Below are 21296 nucleotides of genomic sequence, written 5' to 3'. Positions count from 1 at the left end.
AAGTTTGGTTGGCCACCATCATGTTTAGAGTTGCTATGACAACCAACATTTAGAAACTATAAGCCTAAAGGAGCCAGTAGATCCAGAATATTCTCTTTTGCTTGCTCTCACCCATGCTTCACTTTTATAGTGTATGTCTATATTAGTATGCCTGAGCTGGCATTAATACATGACCACACATACAAACACACTCTAAAGTGAAGACTGATGTCTCTCAGCTTTTATTTGATGCCTCAGAGCTTTGGGGATATTCAGTATCATGACGAGATGCTTTGGCAGCACTGCGGAGTGTATATTTATGTGCGGCTAATGTTAACAGTAAATTAAAGTAGTCTGCTTAAGATAATAATAGATATTACAAGTAAAGATGATACATTAAACACCGTCATTTGTATTACTGTGAAATTTGTTGTGATGACACATTAAAATACCAGATGAAAAACAAAATAGCTTTTGCAGTCGCACAAGCCAAATCCAGTTTTTCTCTCTGAAAACTTAGCCTCCTTACCAGACAGTATAGATGACTCATTAGAAAGTATTTTCAAGTCTTATTTTCATTAAAATTTTGTCCAGATATCATATATATTGATATATTGATTCATTTCATATTTTACATGGAAACATTAAATGTACATCAGTCAATGCAAATCAATCTAAACTTTGTGAAGCTTCTTTATTTTATGGATCTACAGTACACCTACAGGCAACTTTTAGTTCCAATGCAGGAAGATGTGTGTCGTCCATTTAGCACACAGAAGGGTGAAGTGGAGAGGTGGATGGACAAAAGTTTTCAACATTCAGGGGTGTAAATATAGACTGTGCAGGCAGTGTAGTTGCAGTGGGGTGCATAGGGTGGGGGCCCCGTGGAGAGAACAGGCTCTCTAATAATGTGTTGGGTGAAGAATGGGCCCTTGCAAGTGGTTCAAAATGCCAACCCAGACGTACGCCTGTGTTTGAAGAAGAACTCTCATAAATTTCAATTGGTGTCATATGCACCCATTTCCATCAGGTGTGTTTTTTTGGTAAATTAGTCAGTAGCAATTGATAGTATAGCAATATTCTTATGCTACATAATCTAAAAAAATATTAAGAAACAATTAAAAAAAAGTTATAAATGAATCATTTATAATTTTCTTTGGTATTTATGTCATGTACAGATGCAGTGATGATTTCTGGGCCATCTGTGTGTTGATATCGTCCAATGTCAAGTCTCTATCTGATCGTGTGATGTCTAACCATCAGAGCGCTATCTGTGATTCTGATAACTTTCTTTTTGCCCTCTCTACTTTCACAACACAATAACCTAAGTAAGTCATGCTTTAGTTCACACAAGGGGATATTGCAATATATCCCTTGACTCCATGCAGGGAAATAAAAAGAAAAACAATAATACTAAACATTTTGCATATATTTAAAACATTTTAAACTTATATATTGATTAAAGCAAATAATGTTTTTTATCTCTGTGGCATTAAGTCTTCTTTTTTATGCCATAAAGTTGCATATGAATGTAATTTTTTGGAAAAATTTGATGGAGTAAAGGGTCTTTTTCCTTTTTCCTGTTGCTTAACAACAATACATCGTTATTGTCGTTAAGCAACACCATACTATTTGGTCTGGATATTCATGATCACCAGAGAATGATTCTTTTTCTGATTTTGTTTTTAGCTCTCAGTTGTCAGATTTCCTCGTGCATCACCTAAATTGAGACCTCTGAGATATTTCATTGCTTTGTTGACATGAAATGTGTTGAGCACGTTCCAAGTGACTGTGGCGACCTCTTGACATTTTCTCCATTCTCAACCTTCATGCTTGTATATGACAATCTACTGGACAGGTTCCCTTGAAATCTGTTGAAATCTACCATAACAATGACGTCTATGTAGCAGCACCAAGATCATCTTCTCCCTTTGCCTTTGTTGTATTTCAGCCACAGGTTTCTTCAAATTTATACAAATCTTGAACTTCCTCCATCCATACACACACACACACACACACACACACACACACACACACACACACACACTGCTCTCTGCCTCCCCTTCCCTCCTCTGTCCTCCCCTCCTTGTCCTCCTCCTCCTCCAGGCAGATAGCGTGACAGATCTGTCACGTCGGCACCTGGTCATACACAAGTGTTAATGTCCCCACCTCAGCCGAGAATCACCGGACCACTGACACCATGCAGAAGTGTGTCTCTGTGAATGTATGAGTGTGTGTGTATGTTTGAGACGTTCTGCAGCTTTAAATTTTTTATAATCCCTCTTCCTCTAAGCAGACCTCGTAGAGAAGCTAAATTTTCAAATGAATTGACAGTGTGCCAGAGATTTAGCTTGCATCGTGTATAAATGTGGATATTTCTGCCAGCGTTTGCCTGTGTGTGTGTGTGGTATGGATGCACCAGGCAGGGGTCCCGTCCCCTGTCACTCAGAAACAACAAGCCAATCATTCCTGGGTTCTAAAATAAGCTTTCCTCCCCCCTTCCGTCCTCTCCCCCCTCACATGTGCTCCTCTCGTCAGCACCTCTCACCTTCAGAGTGACAGGAGACAACTGAGGGGGGGCAGAGGAGCTGGGAAGGAAACGGGTGACGGCAGGAGAGAGTCAGCAACTTTTGTGGCGAATACTTTTGAGAATGGTGAAAAATCAGGTTTAAATCAGTAATGGAGTGTGAAACTTAATCAACAGATCAACTTTCCACAGAGTCAAACCGGGGGGGGACATTTAAGAAGTGCAGCTCCATGATGTATTGCATGATACATGATGAATGTTACCTATCAGTAGCACTGTGTATCAGTAGTCAACACATTTGCACTCCCTTTACACCTCGCATTAAAATGTGTCTCATATCCAGATTATATCAAGATATTATTTAATTTAATGTGTCTCCAATGTCCCCACTGAGATCCGATCAGGATCAGTGTTGCCAACTCTTTAACAATCAAAGTAGCTTGCACTGGCTCCGAAAGTCGTTAAAAGTCACCAGATGACGTCATACACTTAGCTGCATCTTTAAGACGTCATTCTGCATTCATTTGCATGCAGCTTAGTGGGTGTGTTGGTTGCAGGGAAGGAGACATTGCCAACCATATAAAAAGTAGATAGAGAAATCAATAGCAAAATAATTGCAAACTCTCCGCAGAGACATAGGAAGGGACAAGGACAAGGAAGGGAGTAGATCAAAAGGACCATTTAAATAAGATTAAACTACTTATTTAACATAATATGTATATATTTGTTTTCTTTTTTTTTACAGATTAAAAATGAATTCTAATTAATTCTTCTTTTGGCGCTCTTATGGTGCAATATAGGAGCATGCTAATCCAGATATCCAGAGAGAAAGAATGAGCAAAGTGAAGCTCACACGCACGCAAGATGCATCAGCGTAACCATAGAAACTCACAGCATGCGCCATCCTCCTGTCACACATGCCACACTGAATGGCAGGGCACGGTGCGGGAGAAGGAGAGGGAAAGAACGGTGTTGTTGGCAGAATAAGTCACTAAATTTATTTCCCCTAAGAGGACCTGAAAAGTCATTAAATCTAGTGTAAGAGTCACTAAGTCTACACCCACATAGTTTTTGGATGTGGATTGAAAACGCAGTTACATTTACACCTGTGGCTGAAGTGGTCGCAGTGTATCCCTGACCACCTGGTTTGTCAGATCAGATCACAGTCAGTTGTCAATGTGTCTTGGCTGTATTCACATCTGTATTTTAATGTGGTCAAACACTATCTGATTGCTGTTGAATTGCCTAAAACACATTGTATGCAAGGCGCAAGGTATTGACCAAAGTAACCAAGTATCAAGTAATATTGAAACTTCTAATGACACCTGTATTTCAACCTTTTTGTACACAGATCTAAAGAAAAAGACCATTTGCATGTTTTTCCTTGCAGCCAATCACAGCAAGAGTTCTTTGAGTTATTGTGATATATGACTATCACAGCAGCTACAATCCATACAGTCTGTGATGTTATGAAGTCGGTGTGGTGTATTTGATGGAGTTGGCAATTCAATGTGCTGAGATGCCACCAAAACTTTTGAAAGTATGGTTATACTACACGCCAGTGGTGTCTGATAAATGTTAATGAATAAAATGCTGAAGGATTATTACAGAAATGTTTCCATTCACATGATGGTTACCAAATGAAGTAAGAAAAAAGGCATCAAATGACGTCATCTATTGGTATCATTAGCACTTTAAGGGTACTGCTAGTGGTACTAATGTAATTTTTAAATCTTACCAAGCCTACTTATCAGACCAATTTAATTTCAGATTCCTTGCTTAAAAAATCATTTGTGTCTCAGAAATCCAAGACGTATGGGGCTGCATTTCAGGGTGGTCTCATGTCACTGAATCATGAGAGCTAGCTCTCACAGTATAAGTCTGATGCAACCAGTCCTTATTTGACTGATCTGAGCTCATAAGTTCTGAAATAATGGGATTTTCAGGCATAAACATACAGTAAATATACATATTCTGAGTCTGAGTTGTTTCCCCTAAGTGCAGTGTAGTTCAAAATTGCCACCTTGAGATTTCAGTCTGTGTGAACCAGGAGGGAGTTTTCAGCATTTTGAGTCATATATTAAGATAGAGTGCTACATAGTTTTGAGCAGTTGCTAAAGTTTATGTTTTCCTTTGCTTCAAATTATTCTTTTTGTGTCCTTACTGACAGAGGCTCCGTAGTGCTGGCTATTACAAGAGATGAAGTGTGTAGCACTTGTCTTGTTTTCATTTCAAAATGTATTTTGGGAACGAGCTACAGCGGAAATATGTCTCTGTGTTTTGTCTTTGGGTTCTCGGAGTCTTTAGTTCGAGTGCTTATTCAGGTGCTAAAATGGGTTAAAATGACAAAGCTTCAGTGACAGCAAACAGCTTTCTGAAAAATCTTGGCTTATGCTTTCAGCAGAGTAGTATGTCTTTGCAGGAGTGTGTGTGTGTGTGTGTGTGTGTCGGGGGGGTCAATTCTCAAGGATCCACATGAACTTTGAGACTGTGAGGTCACACACTCGCTGACAACTCAACCACCTGTTGCCACACACACAAATGTGCACACACACACACATCCGCACCCTCACACCCACATTCACCGCACACCCTGCCTCGTGTTGTAGGTATTACGTTGCACAGCCATTACACAATAAAGACAATGTGTGAGTGTGTGTCTGAAAGTTGTTCTTTCTCCCTGTCTCCTGAGGTATTTTTCATTTCTCTGGCATCCAAAGCCTGTGAAACAACCCCCATCTTTGACCGTTTTATCACACACGTACACAATAGCACACACACCACTGACAATACATGAGCATACAGTCCTCTGTTCTTTGTTTTCACAATGAAATGTTATATTGTAAGCATTTTAATTGCTTTAGTTTAAAAAAAATTGAATAAAACGCTGACACACATGTATGTTCACAATTGCCTTAATAAACCATACGAAATCAGTTAAATTAGTAAGATATTGATTACATATTAACACTGTGACATGAATAGATATATTTATTTGGCTCAAAAAGGTCATAGAACATGTTAATGTCCTTGGCCAAAGGGCGTGCTGATATAGCGGTGCGTGTTTGCAAAGAAAAGCTTTTCGGTGGAGTTCAGGGTTGGCTTTTGCGTACCTGAGCCAGTCTAAAGAGCAGAAGCAGGTGCATCTGGTTTTTAAGTGCGGAGGGTCACACAGCCCTTTATATACACATCTCTCCTCCTGTTGGCCTTCCCCCCAGTTATATACAGAGTCACCATGTGCAGTTAAGTCTGTCTCATGCAAGAAAAGATGTACTTGAGCCTGACGTCCAGACAGCTGCATCAAGTAAACGTCCGTCAAACCAGACATGGAGTACGTAGATCAGTCTGTCATCCACCTCGCCACTCCATAACTGTCACTGGGATGTGTCCCATGGCTCTCATCATGGCCATGATGTCATCATGTGAAGTTTTGACAGACTCCTGGTGTTGTGTTTAAGTTTTTTTTAAATTCTGAATGGTGAAAATGCCCTGCTGGTAGTGCACATTACTAGATGGAAGTTAGCTACATGTTCGTTCGTCCAAAGACTTGATGGAGGCATGTAATGTCAATTGAAAAAAGGAATTTAGTCAATATATCCCAATAAAAACAAGTTTTAAAGTGTTCAGTAACTCCTTCCAAAATAGGAGAGATCAATGTAGAATGCTGTGTGAGTATAGAAGTTACTGCTTCAGGGCCTCCGATGGGTTGAAGTGCTTGCTTTGAGCGCCTGGGCCAGCCCAGTTTCTGCCCACTCTATATTCAGTTCCAGTTCAGTCACCAGGTTACATCGTTTGGACTTCCTATCCAAAGCTGCGGGGTGTTGCTCACTTTAGTGACCACTGTGGCTGCACATGCATGTCCTAGAGAACGTGCTTGAAAGATAAGAACTTAATATTCTTAATAACTAAATATTCCCTTCAGATTTGGCAAGTCCTTTCTGTTCTCAGAGGCATCAGCTCGATCTGTCACTCCTGTTTGTCCACAGTTCAGCCCGATGCTTGTTCAGCACACGGATGATTAACTCGTAGAACATTCTGAACCAAAAGCAACTTACACCCATGCCAGGGTGTCATTTTGTTTTCGTGACAACCCTAGATGTTTGGAGTCAAATTCAGCCCATGTGGGCAGTGACCTGTGAGGCCACACCTCCTGGCTGGCTACCTGCCAGCCCTAAAGTCCGAGAGTCAAACAAGAACCCCTGCTGTCCTCCACTGAGCACACCCAGACTGTCCGTTAGAGTCCCGCTGGGAGACGAGCCAAGCAAGGGGCTCTGATGATTGGCAGTGGCAGCGGCGGCCATTTTATCAGGGCTGGCAGCGAGGCGCGGTGACGGAGGGAATGTGTAACCGTACAGGCTGTAGGGCGGTGTGTGGAGACGAAGACCGGCGTAACCTTGAGAGGTGGGGTTGGATAGATAGCTGAGTTGAGAACCAGGGAGAGGCAGGGAACAGAATCCTTCGCTGTCATACACCGATGGACCTCTGGGAGGGGGGAACGGCTCTGGCCCGTTGCTGTAGCGATGGAGAGGGTGTGTGGGTCGGCTGCAGGTGTAATCAGGTGGGCTGAGAGGGCAAACCTGGAATGGTGAGGAGCATGGGGACGTGGAGAGAAGGTGAGGTGATGCTCCGACCCCTCCATGAGCTCCTGGGACTCCTGCAGAAACAGAGCCAGAAAAACACAAAGGTGAAACCTAAATCCACTCAAATGATAGCAGTGGGTATTGATTCAAATCCTAAAACATTTAGGGATGCACTCAGTGGTGGACTCGGGTTATCTGAGGGGCAGGGGCGGAAAAAATAAAAAGGGCACCAGCTGTGCTCAGCAGGGCACCAGCGCCAGAAGTAGTGATGCATTTATGGTGAAACAGATTGGTTGGTTTTACAGATGTTTTATGTGACTTAAAGTACAACAACTGCTACACCTGTCCAATAAAAACACACAGGGAACTGTTAACTAGTTAACCATTTAAAGACACAGAGCTAAATCATTTTTCAGCATCCAAGAGGGCACCTTTGTGTGGTTATTTTTTAACACTTTGAGTCAACAGTGGATGCACTAATCCCACTGAAGTGAGACTGGTACTAACCTTATTAGGCAAATCAAGAATCTGCTTTGACATGACTGATCCACATTAAATACTGTTTCTTTGTCAATGCTATAATAATAATAATAAACCAATGTTTCCTCAATCAGTTACATTCATTTAGTCACAGTGGGCCACTGACTGAGCTTTTAGGGCTACATTAATGTTAGGTAACACTGAACCTATTCCTGATTTAATGTTACCTTACATAAAACGATTCTAGTGAGTTACACAAAGTGAAGTATCCAGATTTAAAAGCACACGGGTATTGGATCAGTATCGACATTTGAGGTATCGTTATTGGTATCAGAGGACAAATTGCTAGATCGGGACAGCCCTGAAAATGACCTATGATTGTGTTTCCTGTTGTGGCTGTATGGATAAGGACCGCTTCTCTCACAAGTCCAAAAGGAAGCATTGTTAGAGCAAAACTTTTTGGAAGGTTGTTGTGGGCAATTGGACATACAATGAACTGAATAACATAACTGTACTGTACCCAGACATTGTTTGTTGATCCATGCCTGGATCAACTTGATCGGGCATGGATCACACCAGGTGTTAAAAACTACAGTACCCAAATAAGGGGTAATAACTGGGATCTTACAGGTGTTTCCACGCTATAGCAACAACATAAACAAATGTCGCATAGATTATGATCCAAGTGCACCGAGTGGGGAGTGGAGAGGGAACAGTCGTACTCAGACACATTATGCAGCAATCATACCGAACATGAAAACACCCTTTGTTGACTCTACCTTGCTTGGCCATGCCGGGGATGTCCTCAAATGTGAGTGTTCGCAGAGATGGGCGCCAGAATGCATAAGACTCAACCAACGCCTCCAGACCCATTCTGTAAAACACACAAATCCACCCGTTAGCACGCACACATCAGCGTTACTGATAAATCATCACAAAATCACTCATTGCACTTTCTTTAGTCACTGATGCAGCTGCAGCCACTCTCTCCCAGCATGCCTCACTGGGTCATACATTACGCCAAGCACCTGGCGGCCATCTTAGTCACCCGAGGGGCCTCTCTCGCTGTCTCCATGGAGACCGCAGGTAATGAGGGGCATAAACGCCACATTGCGATTGGCTGCTGCCAGCCGGGTGCTCGGAGGTAATTGCTTTCACACGGCTTTTACGGGCGAATCAGGACGAAGGAGCAGGAAGCCACAGCAAGGATTTATGAGGTGGGACTCCCCACCCCACCCCCCCACCCCAACCCCAAAATCTGCCTCTCCCTCCTCCTCTAGGTGGGGCAGAGGGTTGCTGTGGCGGGGTAATGCGAGTGCTCTGTTACCCCTCGTTAGCGTGAGGATAAAAGTCCTCCCCCCCGCGGGGTTGTAGCCACGGTGATAATTTAGACAAGCTGCCCGGAGCGGTTCTGTGTGCTCCGAAGCAGCCTATCAGAGCAGAAGTTTATTTAGCAAACTGCTTAACTCTTCCTGTAATATTTAAGGGGAGTTTTTTTTTAACCTTCCTGAGTTTAACTTTTATAGGGTCAGCTGTCAGGGTTATCCAGTTTGCTGTTCTCTACCTTCCTCCCTCTCAGATTTTCTGTCTCACACGTTCTTTCTCCTCCTCGTCCTCCTGCTCTCCCCCCTTCCTCACCGCCCCTTTCTAATGATTTCTGTGAGGCCTCGGGGGAGTGGCTGTTTGGAGACTGTTGGAGTTTTACTGCTGTGTTGTTTTAATGCTGTGTTTATATATGTTTAGAAATGTGTTTATACAGATTTTCTTCAGGAGACTCTTGACTTTTATTATTTAGCTGTTGATGTTTATGTTCCCGAGGCCGACTGGAATCTGACGCTCCATTTAGGTTTGCATCCGAGGTTAGATTTTTCCCTCTCAAAGCCTGTGCCTGTAACTGTGCAATTGCGGGAATTAATGTGCCTTTAAAGTTAGCACGTTCAAATAAAAATGCATCACCGATTAAGATGGTGAAATCATAATAGCATGTGCCACGTCTGTTCAGTTTAGTCAATTTCTTTTCCTCCCATTTAGGACAGATTTAATGTGAGGCTGTTGCACATTTTCCATTAGAAAAAAAAATAAATAAATACATAGCTTTGCTCCCCATAAAATTGGACTGAAATAGCCGTGACAAAAACCACAACCAAGCCAGAATATAATGCAGTCATGCATCCCACATTACCCCTAATGCACTAGATAATGTGAAAATCTCTGTGGTTGAAATGAACTCACCGGTTTCTGCCAGAGTCTCTGAAGCCTTTGGCAAATGGGTTTCTGTCAATTTTCAGCCTTGTAATCTGCAACGTAAAATAAGACTCTAATTATTTCCAAAATTTTACTTATTACAAAGTCCATGATAGCATATACTGTATGATGGAAGATCTTGTTCCTGCCAAAATAATTTTCTTTCTCTGTAATCTTTCAATCAGATCTATAAATAAATACATTCATGTGCATCGTTAGCTGCTAATTGTGCTGCTTGTATGCACTGAATATATGTGGGAATGCAAGTATGTGTGTTTCCTTGCACATTTGTGAATGTGTGTGTGTGTGTGTGTGTGTGTGTGTGTGTGTGTGTGTGTGTGTGTGTGTGTGTGTGTATGTTGGGTAATGTCTGTGGGACTGCCATGGGGCTGCCCATTCTGTGGGTGGTGTTTAAGGCCCAACTCTGTGACCCGCATCCAAAGGGACTTTTATAGGCAGCGGCACCATGTTCTAACTTCAGCCAGCCAACCAGTTTACATCATTACTTCAAAGCTCACGTTGACTGGTCCAGTGCAAAAAACAAAACAAAACAAAACAAAACAAAACCAAAACAAAACAAAACAAAAAAAATCAGAGGCTTCCCGTCATTGAAGACAATGAAATCCAAAATCCAGAAAATATAAGACACTCAAGCAGTGTAGATTAATTGCAAACTCTTTAGCTAATCAGTTAATCAGTTTTTGTTTTATGGAGAAAAAAGGCCAAATTCGCTGATTCCAGCTTTGTAAATGTGAATATTTTCTGGCTTCTTTACTCTTCTACTCTCTATGAAAGTGTCTTTGGGTTACAGACAAAACAAGACATTTGAGGATGTCATCTTGGGCTTTGGAAATCAGTTGTCAGCATTTTCTAACATTTTGTGGACAAAACAACTAATTGATTAATTGAGAAAATAATCAAGAGCTTAATCAGTCATGAACACAGCCGTTCGTTGCAGCCTTGAAATGTACAACAAGTTAAAAAATCAAGTCAAGTAAGTAGCACCATTATTTCTTAACAATCGATCTAATAAGCATTTCTTCAGTAAATAAACCCAGGATCTTTCTCTAACTCTCTCTATCATTTTGCAAAACACTCATATTTATAGACATACACATGCACTCACAGTCGGAGAGGAATCTACCTTTAAATACAGATCAGAAAACTTGTATCTTATTTTACTTATCTATGTCTAATCGTCCTGTTCTGTTTGAAAATCATAGCTGAATATCTCATGCTATAGTGTGAGCTGCAGAAAGTGTCTAGCACTACAAACAAAACAGACAACAGTATCTGTTGGCAGTCAGTGCAGCTGGAAACATGGGTTTGTTGGCCATGTTGGCTGTTTAAGTGTGTTTGCTTCATCCAGTTGCGCTGGATGCAAGAGGAAATGTGGTTGTGTGGAGATCAGCTGTTCTACCTGTTGGTTCTGATATGCTGTGACGGTGGTGAACACGGTCTCGGGGAAAGAGAAGGTGCGGGTGCCCTCCCCAGCAGGGACCGCTCTCACTGGGGATAACTCCTCTCCACACTCCTTACGGATCACATGGACCCGCGGCTGGTACTTGTGCATGGAGTGCAGGATGATCTGAACAAGGAGGGAAAAAAAACAAAATCTGTCAGGCTTAAATTACACAACAGCAATTTCATGTTATTCACAGCTTTAAAGCATGATTGTTGGATAATGAACATAGATAAAGATACATGCACGTGTACGCAAAGAAACTCAAAACATCTACAATATGGCAAATCAGAGATCACAAACTTAAACCAACAATATCAGAATTGTATTTTTTATTATATTGTAGCCGTACCTCTGGTAATTATTACAAAATGCAGAACTTGCACCAACTAATCTTTCATCATTAACTTATTGTAAGTTAGTTTTATTTATTCAAATTAATTAAACTCAAAAACATATATTTTTTATCTTCGGAACACTTCAGAACTAACAAACACGAGTTCTTCTAACTTGAAGTCTATTGACTTGAAATGATGAGTTGAATGAATGTACTGTGCAGAGTTCAATCAGTTTATGAAGTTTCTAAAGAAACATGATCCGCATATTAGCAGACATCCCAGCATGCATTGTTTGAGAGTTGGCTGTAAGTTCCTCGAGTGAAATAGAGAACTGACTCTTCAAACTGAGAAAATGTAAAAGGAAATCGAACTTGTTTTTAATGTTTGTCTGTGTGACTGAAGAGCTGTTGATTCAACTTAATACCTTAAGCTTACTGAACATGTTTTCTCAATATTAAGTTCATTTGACTAGAAAAGTGTATTTGTTTTGAATCATTACAAAATCACCTCTCAGCTTGTCTTTGTAATTTCAGTCAATTTTCAGGGCGTCTTTTTATGTGAAATCAAATAGTTTATTTTTGCAGTGTACAGGCTTTTATTATCTTATAAAATTTTACTTTGTATAATCTTTGCAACAACTTTAAAGGATACTGTGTTATTATCACAACAAAAATGTAAAATAAAAATGTTAAATTATATAGTCCTGTTATAACAGAGATAAAATGCCATTAAAGAGGCTACAATGAGGGATGTGTATCGAAAACCAGTGCCAAGTCCTGAATGGTCATCATGAAAATATTCATAAGCCCCTGGACAACTGATTGGTATTTATGTAAAATTAACTAAACAGTTGGAAGAGTAAAATGTTATAAACTGTGAGCTCCCATTACTGAATTTGAGAAAAATGCAGCTTAAATGCGATAACTCAGGAAACAATTCTGCAAAAAAAAAAAAAAAAAAGTAATGAAATAAAGTATTGAATCTTTTCACATCTTTTCATGTCATGATGTGTCGTATCAATAAGAGCACCAATAAGTGTCGGTATAAATCAGCTGTACCTTACAGATATCGTTATCAGTAAAACCCAAATAATAACCCATCCCTAATGAGGGCAGTATAGCCAGCAGACATGTAATAATATCAGTTAAATATTTTTACAGCTTTGTTGTGGCACTTACATGTCCCTGGTCGTCCAGTTCGTTGTTGGTCAGTTTTAGTTTGTCGAAGCTGACCACCTGACGCATCCACGTCTCTCCTGAGGCCGGAGAGTCCGGGTGGATGTACACTCTGGGCGGGACAGGAGAGTCCGCGTTCCCCGCTACCATCCACTTAGAGCTGTGGTACACGTACCTTCACAACACACACACAGATGAGATGAAAACACTGTCCCAAGTCTGCTTTAAAAAAAAAATCTAATATGCACCTTATTTCACATGCACAACGACGTGAAATGACCAGAAAAACAGACAATGATGAGTGAGTGATATGGAGACATTTCTTTGTAAATTCGAGACAGAGACAGGTTTGAATATCAGTGACGGGAAACTAAAATAAGTCCATCAAAGTTGTATTTCTGATTCAACTCAAAAATGTAATCTGACTGGTTTACGCTGCAGATTATCTCTCCATATTTTAGCTACTTATTCTAAAAGAAAGCATATATTAAATATTTTTTTAACCAATACCACAGATCAAACACATTTTCTTGTGTGCCACAGTATGTTAAACAAAGCGCCGGCCAAGTCAAACGTCTGCTCTGATTTTAGAGATGCCCTAAAGCTATGTTTTTTTTTTTGTTGTTTTTTTTACTATTAGATAAATGCAATTAAATAAGTCATATCTTAAAACGACAAAACTGTAGGCCATGGGTCTAATGCCTTCAGCCAGAAACACAACTAATGAGGTGACGGTGTGTTCATCACCTGCTGTTACGCGTTTGGTTAAAACCTGCACACTTGGTTGTCGCCTGCAGCTCTTCATAGTGTGTGTGTGTGTGTGTGTGTGTGTGTGTGTGTGTGTGTGTGTGTGTGTGTGTGAGTGTGCACTGTAGTACTACACGCGCTATCTTGTCCAAGTGGACGCATAACATGTCCTCTAGGATGTCACTCATCACTCACATATAAAGAGGAGTTTTGAGAGTTTGAAATGATAGCCCTACAGTCTATATAGCGTGCAAAGGCTTGGCTGCATCGACGCCGTTGCAGTAACACGCTGTTTTCTTGTGCATTATAACGACATTTGTTGGTTTGACCCCGCAGGGTGGAGAGGTTAGGCATCCAAAAGGCCTTTTCCAAAAGGGACGGCAAAACCGCCGTGACAAAACACCGGAGCCAAGCGCCATTTGTGGAGACAGACCGGGGGCTGTACAATTGAAAAATCTTGTGTTGTCTCAGGATTTGTGTGTATGGAGTCTAAATTAAGATAACATGGTAACGAAAATGACTCCTGCTTCTATAGGACCTGCGTGAGATGCTATAAAACACTGTTATAATACTTACATTATATTTACAGCTTCGGTATCACTTAAACATTCTTATCAACATTTTTTACGTTTTTCAAATGGCAAAGCAAAAATCATAAAAGGATAATAAGGTTTCACAGCCTCGTTTAGCACTGGCATGCATTGCGCAGTGTGAGTGCGCACGTGCGTGCGTGCACGTGCATTTTGTCTTACCTGTATCGTTTGTTGTCCACGGGGATTATGTCCATGGCGATGTAATACTGCTGATGTGGGTCCAGGCCCGTAATCTTGACACGCATAGCGGGGAACATCCGCCTGACAGGAAAACCAAATAAATCATCTGCATAGGAGATTTCAGCTCTAAGAGCTACAGACTGCATGGATTTACAACACACAGCCATTATTACTATATAATAACAGAAATTATAACAATAATAATCATAGCGCTGCAACAATTAGTCGATAATTAGTTGTCGACTATCAAATTAATCGCTAATCGGTTTGTCATTTTTATGGGAAAAAAATCAAAATTCTTTAATTCCTGCTTCCTCAATGTAAATATTTTCTTCTTACTCATACAGTCAACCAAATACCTTTGGGCTGTGAAAAAAATGAAGCATTTGCGCACATCATCGTGGGTTTTGGGAGACTAATATTTTTTTTAACAATTTTCTGACATTTTATAGACCAAACAACTAATCCATTAATCGAGAAAAGCATTGACAAATCGAACAAAAATGAACATGATAGTTAGTTGCGGCCATAAATGATAATATCCTGATAAAAAAATAATTATAATAAAAAGCTTTTTAGATTCTATCTTGGTTAGGGATTGTATTTATGACCAATTCTACCAAATCAAGTGATTACTACTATCATTATCTGTTTGAATATTTTCTTTTTTATAGCCTTGTTGATCTGCAGTTACCACTGTTACACCATTATTTAATCTTCTATATTAAACGTTCAATGCTTGATTTTAATACAGACATAAATTCCTTTCCCTACATATTATCGATTATATATAATTCTTTTCTTCAGTAATCTGTATGAACTCCGTATGAACTCCGTCTCACCGTCCAGCCTTGGTGATGATCATCTCCGTGCCGATCTCGTGAAAGCGTTTCCACAGGTCTGATCCCTGCAGGTCCACGCGGGTCTCCTCTCCGGTGCCGGTAACCGGCGGCGCCGCGCACACAGCTGCGGGCTGCGGGCTCTCCAGCAGCACGTCCTCGCTCTCTGCTGCACCGGGAAAGAGGCGAGATTAACACGTTTTCAGAACAACACACCCATCCGAGCCAAGCATGATTCACACAAATGTGTTACTCTTGTGGACATTTTGTGCTGTGACTCAGAGAAAAGACTAAATTCTGAGTACAAGTACACAAACATTACAATAGAAAGAACTCCCTACATGAACAGATAAAAATCACCTTTATAAAGCCAGGTTTGCATTTCACATATCCCATTAAATATGACTTATTATTAGGTATATTATTGCAGTTGTCTCATTGCAGGTATTGTTGTAATGATGACATAAACTTTCACAAATTTTACTATAGACTGCAGGGTATTTTATAGCTATTATTTTAGGGAGATAAAAATGCTTTTAAGTACTCACTCACTCTTTAATACACTGTAAATATTACAGTTATATATGTCTTTTAAAACCACACTCATTACTGAATATATATACTATAGTATATTGTGATGCAGTAGAAAAATGGCAAGTTTACTACACTCTCATTACTGAACTCCAGTATAACCGTATAATGATTTTCATGATGGAGTGGCCTAGTTGAGTTTAAATGTGTGTTTTAATATTGAGGATATATTTAGAGGACACCTCTAATACTAGTGTTTATGTGTCTCACCGCTGTTGTTATTTGCGCTGTTCAACACAGGCCTCGCCAGGTGGTGGAAATTTATGGACATTAGACGTGGGCCTAACAAGCCAAACTTAACACAAAGACAAATCCTCAGCCAAGTGCGTTTTTTAAACTCGCAGCAGATTTAAATCGTAATTTGTCAGGGCCGCTCGGTTTATGCTTTCTGCAGACCTCTTAGCATCCTTTTCCGTGGCACTTCCCCTGCCTTTATACGCTGCTAATTGGCGTGTTTATGATTGCAACACAACCCATAAAGCGTCTCACATTAGTCACACTCACACCACTCATATTTACTAGACCAGGGCCATGATATGATATCACATTTCCACTGTGAGATTCTGACCAAAGCCCAGCATTGTTTTACTTTATAATAATGCAATAATGCATCTTTTGTGTCTTACTGCCAAATCACCTCAGTCTCCGGGAGCTGGTCTCATTGGACACTTTGAAAGTGCCTCTTAAAGACTTAGAGATTTGGCTGCACATGTTTTAAATGCTGAAGAATGCTTTGTGCCGTAGAAACTTTTAAAGTGCCCTTTATTTTCTATGGTGTTATATTATCTGTCTTATGTCTGCAACCATGTTATAAGTGCTGCTGTCTGTTGTGACCAGGACAGATTCCTAACCGCAAGAGATTTTTTACTCCTAAATAAAAGTTAAATAAAAATAAATTTAAAGAAAAATACTGAATTTATATCGCAATAAGCAGAACACCATACACGAACTAAGAAAAATAATTAAGAACTGTGCTGCCTCTCAGTAAAAGAAAATATTAGCTTTAAGTTGTTTTTTTCCCTTAAAAAATAATAATAGGATATTATATGTGTATGCGTGGCTAACAGTTTAAATAGCCTAATTTTGTACACACCTAAAAAAGGTTTGAAAGCAGTTACAGGCTACAGTGACACAATCTATGTTTCAGGCTAGTGAAAAAAAGTGAATAAATAAAAATCTGTTCAGTTCAGTACAGCACAGGTCTACTCATTCGGTCATGTTGCCACTTCAAGAGCCCATTTTATGCAGCATTTGTCTTCTTTTACCATTGTTGTTATTAGTACTATTATTATTGTGATTGTTATTATTACAGGTTGTATTTGTTGTTACTTACGGGATCCGTCACTTGCACAGTCCGCCTCGCTGCCCCGGTCGCTGGTGCACGCTCTGTCGGCCCTTAGTGGCCCCGGGCTCCCGGTGAGATCAGAGACGTCAGTCCCGTCCTCGTAGCCGGGGGACACAGCATCCTCTCGGGCCGTCCTGCGTCTCTTTTCCGCACCGATCAGCGCTTCTACCGAGAATGCGTGCGCCTTGACGCTTAGTGCGCACGGTGACCGCCGCTTCTCTGCCATGTCTCTCAGCGGAGGACGGAGAGGAAAGAGACGGCGTCAGGAGCTTGCAGGGAGCAAGAAAAGTTCACAGCACAGACAGGCGCAAAAAAGTGAATCCACGATGACAGTCCAGTGCGTTCAGTGCCACGGGTTGTCCGTCCTCCAGCTGGACCGCTGAGGAGACAGAAGCAGCCGGGACGAGCTGGAATAATGTCTCCGTTATCCGTGAGAGCCGTGCGGACTTTTGGAGAGTGTCAACAACCGGAGCTTAGAGGAGAGCCGGGGAGCTTGACCTGTCAGTCACAGCACGGAGCAGCCAATCAGGAGTGATCACAGCCCCCCGGAACTTCTCCATGGTCCCGCCCGCTGTGGGGGCCGCTCGTGCCGCCTTATGTGGTCAAAGTAAGGCTCGTGATTGAATCATGTCTTCACGAGGAGCGTCTCTGTCTGGGGCATTGCGCGCATTTTCACACACCGGTCCGACATGCTTTGCATATCTGCCCATTAGTACCTCCGTCCTGCACCGTGGTCTCTTGTGGTCCTGATCCTGGAAATGAGCATGTCTTACACCATGGATGTGTTCTCACATCAAAATGTGTTGTGATAATCACCACAACCAGAGCGGCCAAAATACATTTGGTTAGTCTGCTGGTAGGTTATATATGGTGACTGAGTCATATAGTAAGAAAATGTATGTTCAGAATTGTTTTTTTCTTTCTTTTTGTGCCTTTCAAAAGATGCCTGATTTCTAAGGCAGTCAACTTGTGTGAGTTTTATTGTCATCCAGCATTTCCCATGTCATGATCAACAGGACTGAACAACACTGCAAAAAATACAGGAGTTCAGTAGACTCAACTAATATTTCTCATTAACTTACCATAAATTTACAAATCTTATTAACTCAAGTTGATTAAACTTAAAAATTGTAGTATTTATTTCCAGAACACTTAAAAACTTATAAACCTGAGTTCTTCTAACTTGATGGACTGTACTGCACAGAGTTCAATGAACTCAACATTAAATTAAGTTTATAAATAAACACAGCAGCATATTAGCAAATTTCCCAGCATGCATTGTTTGAGAGTTAAAACTCCCATGATACCATTGTTTTGTATAGTTTGAATAAAACATATTTGATGAAAATTTGCTGTGTGTTCCTTATACACCTTGAGATAAGTCACGGTTGATTATTTTCACAATACTGAAAACTCTGCGAATCATGATGAAGGTTAGTCTTGAATTCAGTTCCTACCCCCGTGCACCTAAAATAAATAAATTCAGTTTCACATATTGTTTTTGTGTGAGTGTTGGAACAAAGTAGTTTTAAAAGGAGCAGCAGCTCAGGTTCTGTTGAACAAAGAACTGACTCTTCAAACTAAGAAAATATGAAAGAAAATCAAATGAGTTTGCAATGTTTGTCAGTGTGACTGAAGAGTTGTTGATTCAACTTAAGAGCTTAAACTTACTGAACATGTTTTTATCAAGTACAACTGAATTAATTTTGTTTTGAATCATTAACAAAATACCTCAACTTGTCTTTTCAAATTCAGTCAACTTAAAATTTTAGGGAAGTCAGATAGTTGACTTTTTTTCTTTTCTATTTTTTCCACAGTGAACAAAAGCTCTGCATTGCATTTTAACAAGCAATATTCAATGAACATAATAATAATAATAATAATAATAATAATAATAATAATAATAATAATAATAATAATAATAGCAAACATTTTGCAGCTCCACAAGGGTGTGTTAGTGAAATATAATATCAGTAACTTGTCCTTGACTTTAATGAGCAAACAAATTCCAGACCGTGTTTCACTGCAACAAGGCAAATGTTCAGTTGAAATAGATGAAGTAGAATAGCAGGAGAAGCTAACTGCAAGATAAAAGAAAAGATAAACTGTGGTCACAGTGTAACCCATATTGTTTGTTTTTTTTTATTACAACCACCTGTAGGCTACAATGTTTAAATAACCTAACGAATACAGGCGTGGCTTAAGAAGACGTATAAATACAATTAAAATTTATCTTTATAGATTTCAGTTTAATGATATAATTTTTCTATAATTATCAGAAAAATATATACAGCTTTTGTTCTTTTGGTTTGAAAATGCCAGTAATAAAAATATTCCAACGTCTGTTTGAATCAGTATTTGAAGTAAATGAACTCTCGGCCACAGTGATGATTAAGATCTGATAGCTACAGGATCATAATGTTCAACCAGCTGAAGTGAGTTGAGAGATGAGTTGTATTTCCTCTCCGTCCACGTTTGGAAATAATCTTCCACACTTTCAAGGCCGCGTAAATGACCGTGCGGTCACGCAGGGAATGCGTGTCTGTGCGTGTGCGTGTGGACGCTGTAACATATGGAGGAGGAGAACTTGCTATAAATAAACAAGACAGCTTGGGCGAGCACGTGAGTGTGCGGGTTTCTCAAAGTGAGACCGTACAGATTCCACAACACTGATGCCTTAATTAATTTAGTTATTAGTTACTTTGTAACCTCTCTTTGCCACAAATCAAAGTCTTAACGGAATAATAGAGTTTGCTTATGTGAGATGCCATTAGTGACATCAGAGTTTCATTATTATTTTTTTAAGTTTCCTCTTTGCTTCAGAGATGTTTCCTCCGCTAAAATCACTGCAAAGCTCCAGGCCTCTCGTGGTTTGTTGGTTAAATAAACAACACGTCGTCATCGTTTATTGGCATTAATTCAGTGTAAATGATTGGACGTCAAGCAGAAGGTCTGTGCCCATATGTGGGTTATCAGATCTAAAGCCTTGGCTTTCACTTCCCCAGGGCATTTAAAAATGTGCTATTTCTTAATAACTCCATGAGAATGAAATAGTTTACGCTCTATTTGAAAATGAGTTTAGTTTCGATTCAACACAAGTCTACAGCCGAATGATTTAGTTTGGCATTGGCATAAATAACCTCTAAACATTTACAACTAAAACGTTTGCTCTTAAGCGTGCAAAGCCTCTGCGGACAATTAAAACATGGGATCATCAAAAGACTTAGTAAAAAAGATTTAGTAATAGCTCGTTAACGATTTCTGTTTCCTCTGTCTTTCATTTAAGCGAATTGTGCTTCACAATCAGACTAAACCAAAAACTTAACATACTTGTAAAAAAAAAATACTTTAGTTGCATGGCTCATTTTTATTTTCATATGAGAGACGCTTTTGGGTATAATTGGTGTTACATTAAATTTAGCGTCTCATTTACAATTTAAAAACAATGTATTGCGTCGTTAACAAAATAAAGAGGAAATTATGAACATTCTTCATGTTCCCATCTTTATTGTGGGAGAAAATATAAATAAACTCTACAATAAAAGCCCACAAGAAGTCTTATCTGACAAATGTTGCCATGAAAATTGGCTACTACTACTACTACTACTACTACTACTACTACTAATAATAATAATAATAACAATAATAATAATAATAATAATGCATTTATATTTGATTGGATACAATCAAATAGCCTATATAATATTTAATAATATTTCAGGTCTCATGGCCTTGACAGATTGGCTACATGTTTCTTTCAGCAGACAGAATACCAGGAGGTCTAATTAAGCCCCCAACTTTAGTAGTACAACTGTTAATCGGCGCGCCTTCATTATAATAATATAAACCTTTGGCTTCAATCACTTCTCACCAACGAAAACATTTTCGTTGCACTGATGCTTAGTTTAGCATTATAAACACACGGGGTTTTGTTTTTGTAAATAGCTGTTTATTGTTTTTAATTCTTCATTTTTTCGTTGACAGATGCACTTGTTCTTGCATCCTAGACATCGCTGTGTCATCTGCCGTTGGTATATGACTCTTTTAAAACTTATAATAGGATAATAATCTTATAGATTGATTTTAGCCTTCCAGACTGCGATGGAGAACCTCTACTAGGCCAAATTATTCAGCACAGGTATGAAACCACACCAAACAATTTGTCTGCTGTCTAACATACAGAAACAAACTGACTAACACAGGCCTGAAGCCAAGA

General features: G+C 39.9%; 1 protein-coding gene across 2 annotated transcripts; it reads right to left on the bottom strand.

Annotated features, from left to right (window-relative positions):
• Positions 1-5477: 5477 nt before the first annotated feature.
• On the bottom strand, positions 5478-17559 carry tbx18 (T-box transcription factor 18). Of its 2 annotated transcripts, none has more exons than XM_084737746.1 (8): positions 17069-17559; positions 15148-15310; positions 14285-14386; positions 12789-12960; positions 11231-11398; positions 9799-9863; positions 8346-8440; positions 5478-7160 (listed from the first exon to the last, which is right to left on the bottom strand). In XM_084737746.1, exons 1-8 carry the CDS (start codon positions 17304-17306, stop codon positions 6619-6621), a joined length of 1545 nt encoding a protein of 514 aa, XP_084593872.1. In that variant the 5' UTR covers positions 17307-17559; the 3' UTR covers positions 5478-6618. The 2 variants fall into 2 exon arrangements, with proteins under 2 accessions (XP_084593872.1, XP_084593871.1); XM_084737745.1 differs by having other exon boundaries at positions 15148-15313; positions 17069-17558.
• Positions 17560-21296: the final 3737 nt, after the last annotated feature.

Source organism: Lutjanus erythropterus, chromosome 15 (assembly GCF_056507025.1).
Source record: "Lutjanus erythropterus isolate fLutEry1 chromosome 15, fLutEry1.hap2, whole genome shotgun sequence".
Classification (NCBI taxonomy): Eukaryota; Metazoa; Chordata; class Actinopteri; order Lutjaniformes; family Lutjanidae; genus Lutjanus; species Lutjanus erythropterus.
This window is presented reverse-complemented; position numbering and strand designations above follow the sequence as displayed.